Source organism: Theobroma umbraticum, unplaced genomic scaffold (assembly GCF_002168275.2).
Source record: "Theobroma umbraticum cultivar Fairchild unplaced genomic scaffold, ASM216827v3 scaffold_50.0, whole genome shotgun sequence".
Taxonomy (NCBI): domain Eukaryota; kingdom Viridiplantae; phylum Streptophyta; class Magnoliopsida; order Malvales; family Malvaceae; genus Theobroma; species Theobroma umbraticum.
In genome coordinates, this window is record NW_018397261.1 from 1530961 (window position 1) to 1540312 (window position 9352).

At 33.9% G+C, this 9352-nt stretch overlaps 2 protein-coding genes across 2 annotated transcripts in view; both read left to right on the plus strand.

The window, feature by feature from the left end:
• Nucleotides 1-243: 243 nt before the first annotated feature.
• LOC110417707 (transcription factor MYB16-like) lies at nt 244-1901 on the plus strand. The gene is made up of 3 exons (XM_021430174.1): nt 244-460; nt 582-711; nt 815-1901. Exons 1-3 carry the CDS (start codon nt 328-330, stop codon nt 1665-1667), a joined length of 1116 nt encoding a protein of 371 aa, XP_021285849.1. The 5' UTR covers nt 244-327; the 3' UTR covers nt 1668-1901.
• A 3377-nt stretch (nt 1902-5278) lies between these two features.
• LOC110418632 (transcription factor MYB122-like) overlaps nt 5279-9352 on the plus strand; it is an 8985-nt gene continuing 4911 nt past the window's right edge. The window contains exon 1 of the mRNA XM_021431412.1: nt 5279-5365. The gene's annotated coding sequence lies outside the window, so the exon portion shown is untranslated. The remainder of the gene's footprint in view (nt 5366-9352) is intronic.

Below are 9352 nucleotides of genomic sequence, written 5' to 3' on the forward strand. Positions count from 1 at the left end.
GAAACTTTAAAGTATACTAGAAAATGGGACCCCAAAGTAAATGTATGGTTTGGCATTCTTGTATATTCAAACTGCCATTCGGAAATTTGATATTAAAATTGGAAAAACAAAAAAAAATCCCTTCCGACAAAGGAGGGGTATTTTTGTAATATCCGATGAAACAACTTAATGCCATGTATCTTCTTGTCTCCATAAATAGTGCAACTTACACACCACACTACCATCTTCAGGCAAGTGATCAGCTTCTCACCATTGCTTAAACATTTATTTTTCTGCGTTTTAGCCAATTACAGATCAATCCCCTTTATTTGCCTTGTTTTGCATCAAATGGGAAGGTCTCCTTGCTACGATGCAACCGGCTTGAAGCGAGGCCCGTGGACACCGGAAGAGGACCAAAAGCTCATGGCTTACATTCAAAAACATGGCCATGGAAGTTGGCGTTCCTTACCAGAGAAAGCTGGTGAAGTTTCTCATCCTTTTTTCTTAGTCCTTTATAAAAAATTTAAGTTTCTAATTATATATTAACCAAATAATCTTTAATTACTAGTGATCTTATAAATGGCACGTTTGTTCACACGTAGGTCTTCAAAGATGTGGGAAGAGCTGTAGACTGAGATGGATTAATTATCTCAGACCTGATATCAAGAGAGGAAAGTTCAGTTTAGATGAGGAAAAGACCATCATTCAACTTCATGCTCTTCTAGGCAACAGGTATTAAAGAAGCTATTGTTTCTCCAACACAAGCTATAATAATAGCTAACTTGAGCATTGCAAATTTGTTGTTAAATTGAGTATGTTTCCCAACTTGCTTTAGGTGGTCTGCAATTGCCTCCCATCTACCTAAGAGAACAGATAACGAAATCAAGAATTATTGGAACACACATATAAAGAAAAGATTAGCCATGATGGGGATCGATCCTGCTACTCATAAGCCAGTGGTTGCAGCTCTTGGCTCAGGAAATGGTGAGCCCAAGAAGGTGACAAACCTTACGCACATGGCTCAATGGGAGAGTGCTCGTCTTGAAGCTGAAGCTAGGCTGGTTAGAGAGTCATCAAAACTACGCCAAAATTATCAGCAACCTACAGCTGGCTTACCATGTCCTCCCCCCACTCAGCGAGTCAACAAAATAGCTTCCAGACTTGGCTCCCCGCGTTGCCTTGATATTCTAAAAGCATGGCAAAGAGTACAACTCAAGTCACTAGTAATCGAAAATAACGGTGGCGATCATGGCGGCAATCTTCAGTCTCCAACATCTACATCGAACTTGCAGAACATCCCGGTATCATCAACCAATTGCAATATTGCAACGTTTCATTCAATTGATGTAAATGAAGGGTTCACCACATTCCAAGATATGGAGTTTGAGGCTGGACAGGCATGGAGCATGGGAGCTTGCGATGCAGAAGATGATGACATGATCAAAGGGTTCTCAAATTTTCTTTCCAATAATTGGGAAACTGATCATTTAGTTCAATATCCAAACACGGATAAGGATGGTAATAGTGGAAGCAGTGATGGAGTTAGTGAAAATGATGATGAGAACAAGAACTATTTGGATGATGTATTCAATCTAGTTGATTGTGGACTCAGATATTCTGACAGCACGTTGCTACATAATAACATATGTATGGAGCATTTGGAGTTATTTATCCGGCCAACATGCTAAGAGACTCGTAGTTGTCTCACCTCCATGAAAATTAAAATCGGTTTCTCCAAAAATGGCATTTTGGGTTTCTTGCTTTCTGCTGCTGCTTCTATTTCCTTCTTGTTGTGTAGTATTTTTATTGCATCGTGTCTTATAAGAAGAGAATCTGAAATGAATCAAATTGGGGTTCTCTTTCAATTGTACCAATATGTGGTGTGCCTCCAAATCTGACTTAGGGGTACTCTCTCAACAATATTAATGGCACGTAAATTTGTTCAGTACTATAACATGAAATCAAATGCAATTGTACTGCTTAATCTCAGAAAAGAAAAAAGCAATTGTACTAAAAATCAAGTCAATAAAAACAAAAGAGAGAGAGAGAGAGATGAACTTTATTTTAATTTTCTTGTCTTATTCTGCAGTTTGCACATGATGCGGTCAAAGATCATAAAATAGCTAGCAGTGGTGAGCCAAAAAGAAAAAAAAATTCATAATAAGGCACCTGATTAATTTTGTTAGTTTAATATCATCTAACGTAATGTGTTTTTTTTTTCCGAAAGGTATGTAGAATTTCATTAATGAACCTGTACAATTCAGACAAGGCAAACAAAAAGAGCTACGGCCTGTAAAGTATACCCTGTCAATACCCAGATAGAGCCTCATCACGGACAAGGATTAGCACGACCACCCTTCCTAAGCTAGCTGGGCACAGGACAGCCCCTGAAGTATACCCCCGTACAAAATCTGATCCATACAAGGCTATATGCATTTTCAGCAAGATAATCCAACAAAAAACACCATTCCCAAAATCCTCAAAAACCAGCAATCGTTAACAACATTTCAACCATTCTTAACATGTGCATAATCTCCAGGTACGAGTTCAACAACTTTACCTCAGGTTTAACCCATAGCCTCAAAAACCAACAATCAAAAACAGCTTTTCAACCATTCTCAACATGTGCATAATCACCTGTGTTAGCTTTATAGCTTTCAAATTGAATTCATATTTTAAAATGACAAAAGAAAATGAATAAAGTTTCCTCCAAGTATTGATAAATTGAACCAAGACATCCCTTAATACTTTCAAATGAATTTATCCGTACATGTTCATCATGTATTTATATATTTAGACAAATGTAGACACTAGTTATTTATTTTCTTTCTTTATTTATTTAATTTTGGTAATGTAGAGGCCCTTATTTTATTTTTATTTTTATGTTCCATTTTAATTGTTTATTTTATTATTATTTAAACAAAGTCCAAAGGTCAGTGGGTTGGGCACCCCAAGCATTGTCCATATAGGGAGCAGAGGTCTTAGAGTCAGGCCTAAAGTCTAAACCAACTGTTAAAACCAGGTCTAATGTGATTAAAACTGAGCTAAAACGGATCAAATTAAGCAAAAAGGTTAAATAATAAACAAGGACTAAAGCCAAGTATGAAGAAAAAAATAAAATAAGACAAGAGAGAGGAGGAAACAGCTCAGCAGGTGCCTTTACACTCTGCCAAGGACGAATCGACCGTGCCAGATGCGAATTTTTTGCATCTGGCAATGGCCTTGAATGCTGGGGGTGCACAGATGGCTGTATCCCCCAGCATCTAAGGCCCCTCTCACCAAGATTTCGGAGAATGGAAGAAACCCTAGGACCCTAGAAAAAAAAATCCTAGCAACCAGAGTTCCTTAGATTGCTAGCAACCAAAAAACTCAGCCACCATGAAAGGAAAAGTCTACATCAAAAAAAATCCTTCTTACTTTTTTGAAAACCCTAAGAACCAAAAACATCTTAGTCTCTAACAGCCAATAACCACAATAAAAGAAAATAACAAAAAAAGAGCATAAAAAAACAAAAACCATTGTTTACAAAGGGATTTTTGAGAAATGGGTTTGGTTGGGGGGTGATTGTGAGGGTTAAGTGAAGGTCTGAGTAGTGCGAGAAAGAAAAAACGTGAGCGTTTTTGGGATGAGTGTTAGGGTACAAAACAAGGGTGAAAATCGGAAGAGGAGACCGGCAAAAGTGAACGGCGTTAAAGAAAGGGGAGAGCGAACGATGGGGAGAAAGTGAAGGACGGGGTTGAAGTTTCCGAGCAGAGAGGAGAGGGAAGAGTTGGTGGTGGAGAGAGAAAGTGAAGAAGGAAACCGAGGACAAGAGAAAAGAAAAGCTTTTATATAGTTAGGGCTAGGAGGCAAAACGACTTAGTTTTGGGAGGATTCGAAAGAGACTTCGTTTCTTCAATTATTGGCTTGAGGAGAATAGTTTTCAAGACCTTACGGATGTTGAATGGAAATGACCGCATGAAGGCTTGGAAGGTAAGTGTTTATTAATGGGATAAGCTAAAATCTCTTAAACCAAAAATCAAGGAATGGCAAGCTTCTAAATTCGGGAATTACCTTGATCAAATTTTTGTCTCGAAACCCAACATTCAAGAGAAGTTAATGGCTATGCAGAATGATCCTCAAAACTCCTCTTAAAGAAGACATTATTCTTCTTAAAGTTGAGCTGTGGAATCTCTATCATGTGGAGGAATGTTCATGGCATCAAAAGTCTTGAATCAAATGGTTTTTAAATGGGGATCGTAATATTAAATTCTTTCATGTCGTAACGTCTAATAGAAGGAAGGTGAACTGGCTTGACAGAGTTAATGTTAATGGTAATATCCTCTCTAATCCTAAATTTGTTTTGACTTTTGTAGTTGATTACTTTGAGAACCACTTCAAAAAACAAGCTATCTTTAAAGTCTCTTAGTTCAATTGTCCCTTGAATTCTTTGGATTTTATTTTTGCTATTTCTTTGGAAGAACCTTTCTCAAAAGTTGACGTCTGACAAGTTATTGAGAACTCGAATGGTAATAAAGCTCCGGGCTTGGATGGTTTTAATATGTCCTTTTTTAAGAATCAATGGGTCAAGATTAAGAATGATGTTATGGCTACTTTTTCTGATTTTTATAATTCTGGTTTTATCAATTAAAGTCTGAATGCCTCTTTATCTCTTTGATTCCAAAGAAGAAAAATCCAGATAATCGTTTTTATTATAGGCCTATAAGTCTTACAGGCAGTATTTACAAACTGGTGGCGAAGGTTTTGGCAAATAGGCTTAGGCTTGTTGTTGGGAAAACTCAATTTGCCTTCACCAAGGGTCATCAAATTCTAGATTATGTGCTGGTTGCTAATGAAATTATTGATCAAATGAAAAGGGATTATAATGGTGACTTGGTGCTCGAAGTTGATTTTCAAAAAGCTTTTTACTGCATCAATTAGGACTTTCTTAATTTCATAATGGTTAATATGAGGTTTGGTCCAAGATGGTGTAGATGGATTTTTTCTTGCATTTTCACTATGCAAGTTTTCGTTTTTTTTAATAGTATGCTCACAGAGGAATTTTTTATGAGATGAGGTCTTCATCAAGGATGTCCTCTTTCTCCTTTCCTCTTCAATATCATGGGATAGTCATTAAGCTCGACGATCAACCAAGCTATCTCTCTAGGATTCCTTCATGGTGTCGATATCGGTAGGAATGGTTTGGTGGTTTCTTTACTTGCAATTTATAGATGACTTAATCTTTTTCTACAAACTTGAGTTGGATAATCTCTAATGCATCAAAAGTCTTCTTCGTGGCTTTCAACCTTTTTCAGATTGGAAGACTAATCTCCAAAAGAGTCATTTATTTGGCATTGGGGTGGAGCATAATTTTATTGACCATTGGGCTCACCTTATCTCCTGCAAGGTTAGTACCTTTATTTCCACTTACCTTAGTTTTCCTATTGGTGTGCATCTTAAATCTAGTATCCTATGGAATCTGATTGTGGAAAAGTTTGAAACTAAATTGGAAGGTTGGAAAGCTAATCTTCTTTCCACTGCGGGCAATGTCATTCTTATGAATTCTATCTTATCTACACTCTCGGTGTATTTTTTGTCCTTTTTTTGGATTCCTATTGGAATTAAAGAGAAGCTTGATAGAATTATTAGGAAGTTTTTTTAGAGTGGGAACAATGGCAATAGAAAATTGCATTATGTCAAATGGGAGGCGATTTGTTCCCCTAAAGAGTTTGGTGGCTTAGGCATTTCTAATCTACACCTTAAAAATTTTGCTTTACTTCATAAATAGATATGGAGGTTTGGTGAGGAAAAAGACAACTTCTGGTGCAATGTTATTGTTGAAAAAAATGGAATGGACTCCTTATCCCTTGTGCCTTATTGCTGTTCAAGGAATTCATCTTCTTTATGGAAGAATATTACCAAGCCTTTTTCTTCTGATAATGATTTATCTAAATTGGTCAAAGATGGTATTAGCTTCATCGATTAAATTAAATTTTGGTATGACAATTGAACGGATGGGCTCCCCCTCAAGATCTCTTATCTTTGTATATTTGCTTTGTCCTCAAACAAATATCGTGTTCTTGCTAATTTTGGTGACTGGATTGGCAATATTTTGAGCTGAAAAATCCCATTGAGGAGGAATCTTTTGTATTGGGACAACTTCACCTCGACATTATTAATAACTTCTCTCTTGACAATGTTGATTCTAATAAAATCATTTGGAAAGGGACAACGAGTGGTTCTTGTTTTTCTTGCAGCTTCTATATTTATGCCTTTAAAGCTTTTGGCAATCCAAATGGGAATAGTAAATTTTGGAACCTTATATGGTCTAATCTTGCTCCTCCTAAGTGTGAGGTCTTTTATTGGCAAGTCATGAAAAGGCATATTGTTGTGAAGGGCGAGCTATTTAGAAAAGGAATTATTAATAGCAAAGTTGCACTCTGTCCCATCTGTTTTTCTGACGTTGAAACTATTGAACATATGTATATCAATTGTCATGATGTTTGAAAAGTTTAGTCTTTTTGGATTAACACTTGGGCCTTTTCATGGGCTCCCCCTAGAAATATGAGGAATTTTTTTGTTTCTTGGAACACCCTTTCTAGTGATTGTGAGCGTATTCTAGTTTGGAGGATGGCTTTTATGGCTATCATATAGACAACACGAATTCACAAAAATAATCTTGTTTTTAATGGGAAGATCTAGGATTCTGACTTGATTTTTTATATTATTAAGTTAAGAGTTGGTTGGTGGGCTAAAGCTAAGTGGCCTCTCTGCGACTCCTCTGTTTTGGATATGGTTAAAGATCTTGTTTTCGTTAAAAAAGTTTCGACTAGAATAAGCCTTATTTTGATGCTTTGAACTTCAACTTTGATGGTGTTTCCCGTGGTTGTCCTGGTCTTGCTGGCATTGGAGGAGCACTTTAGGATTACTAGGGTTGTGTGAAAATTCTTTTTTCTAAGCCATTGGGTATGAGTGATTCTAACATGGCTGAAATTCTAGCTATCAAAAAAGCCTTTTGCCTCTTTGCTGCTTCTCCATGGTGTAACGATCACTCCCTCAATGTGGAATATGATTCTTCTAATGTTATTAAATGGGTTAATCATCCTTCTTTAGTGCCTTGGAGTTTCACAAGGATTATGAGTTAGATCAATTGTTTCAAGAGGAAAATTAAAGTCTAGTCTGCTGTTCACATTCTTAGGGATGCTAATCATCTTGCAGATAAACTTGCTAAATTGGCAGGGGATCGCACCTCTGACAAAATTCAATTTTTCAACTAGTTTTACTCTGTGTTAGGCTGCTTCTATTGTGGTGTCACTTTTTTTGCTCTTCTACTCTCTTCTGGTTGTTTGTGAGTATTTTTCTTTTTGTTTCTGGGTAACCTTTTTATTGATTATTGTATTCAACTTTTGAAAGAGTTTTCACTCTTTGCTGAAACTCTTCCCTTTATAATTTAATGCCATTCAAAAAAAATTAAGGGATTTTTTTTGTTTCAAATCCTTTACTAATAATTTTTGGACATTTGAATTAGTAAAAAAAAAAACACGCATTTCTTAGTCAATAAGTTTTTATGCCACATCATCTACCACGTGGCATTAACATCATCAAGATGACACAGAAACATGTCACGTGGTAAATGTCGTGGCATAAAAATTTGTTGATTAACTTCTGTTAGTTAATAGTTAGTGACAGTGGTAGTTTAATAACCTCAAAGGCCTAAAACAAAATATTTAAATGAGGTATTTTTATTGAAATTAAGAAAAAATTTTTTTTTAAGCTTTGAATAATCAAATTCATATTTTTTATTTGAAATATTCAAATATTTATTATAAAGTATCAAAAAATATTTAACTGCTATAAATATTTATATTTTTTAAATGACTAATATACAATCAACAATCAAAATTTCTAATTCAAATAAATTAACTATGACATAAAATAAAGATAATATAATAATATAATTTAAACTCTAAATAAAAGTAAAAAAGTCAGCAAATATTAGAACAATAATATTTAATTATTGAATATTTATTGCAAGTCATAAATGAAACTCGTAACTTTATGAAGATAATAACATAATAGACTTTCTATGTATTCTTTGGAAGAAATATGAAGTTAAAGGAAGAAAGAGCAAATGACGGAAGAAAAATTCTAGGGTGGATATAAAAAATTGAAAAAAAAATAGTTGAGAAATGATAAAAAAAAATTGATATTTATTAGATGCATAATTAAAAAAGTAAGAAAATATATCATTTTATTAATTTTTTTACTTTTACATATTTTTGATAAAAAAATGAGGTAATTAATTTAGAATTAATAAGGATGTTGAAGTAAGAGAAATATTTATTAAGTATAAAAGAATAAGTAAATATTTTATTAATTATCTTAATTTTTATATATTTTTAATATAATCAATTATATTATTTTTATAAAAATATGAGACCTTTTCAAATTTGGAGCCTTTGGGTGGCCTCATGGGTTGAACCTGATTAATAAAAGGGGTTTATTTAACTCAAAATAAGAGTACAGAAGCTCATTTAAACATTATAAAAAATAAACATTAAATTAGTATTTTTGATATAGTTTGGTGGCTTATTTTCGTATTTAGCTTTATAAATATTAACCCAAAAAAGAAAAAAAAAACTAAAACTAACCTACCAAAAACCCCAAAATTATATAGCACCCAAAATTGCATTTTCCCATACAGGAATGATTTTGAATTACATTATAACATAGGTTATTCTTCCTCATCCATTACATTAAATTAGAATTTTAAGATCTAGTTTGAAAACACATTAATTGTGTTGTTGTTAAAAGGAATTTCATTAAAAAATTATTATTTTATATACTTATGATGAAATTTTAGAACTTTATAACTAGAATTAAATAATTATCATATGTCCATTTCTTAATTAATTAATTTAAAATAAATATATCTTAATTGGACATATATCAATCATTTAATTCAATTGTCAAGTTTAAAAATTTTATCGTCTGAATGTAAAATAATTTTTTATGTTATTACTTAATTAGATTTAGCTTCTCTTCTCTCCAAATAAATACGAGGATCCTAGGGAGACATTCATCTAACTAATTTGCTACAACTCTATCACATTTTTCACAATCTAGCTTGCTCCTTTTTCAATTACTCTAAAAATAGGGATCTTCTTTTCTTCCAAGTTTATTCATTTTAACTTAGCGAAGAATCAAAACTACCCTACTATTTAATTACTAGCTAAATCAGAGTATCTTATGTTGACTCTATGGTAGCGTTTGGTATGAGGGAAGTGAGAGCACATTTCCTGCAATGTGTCAAATTAAATTATATTACAGTGTTTGTTTTGCAACAGACCACTGCAATGCAAGATTGCAATGCAATCACATTACAGTCAAGGGA

Coding starts and splice junctions, on each gene's coding strand:
- LOC110417707 (XM_021430174.1), top strand. CDS start 328: ATGGGAAGGTCTCCTTGCTACGATGCAACCGGCTTGAAGCGAGGCCCG. Junction 461..581: donor TTCCTTACCAGAGAAAGCTG/GTGAAGTTTCTC, acceptor GTTCACACGTAG/GTCTTCAAAGATGTGGGAAG. Junction 712..814: donor CATGCTCTTCTAGGCAACAG/GTATTAAAGAAG, acceptor AACTTGCTTTAG/GTGGTCTGCAATTGCCTCCC.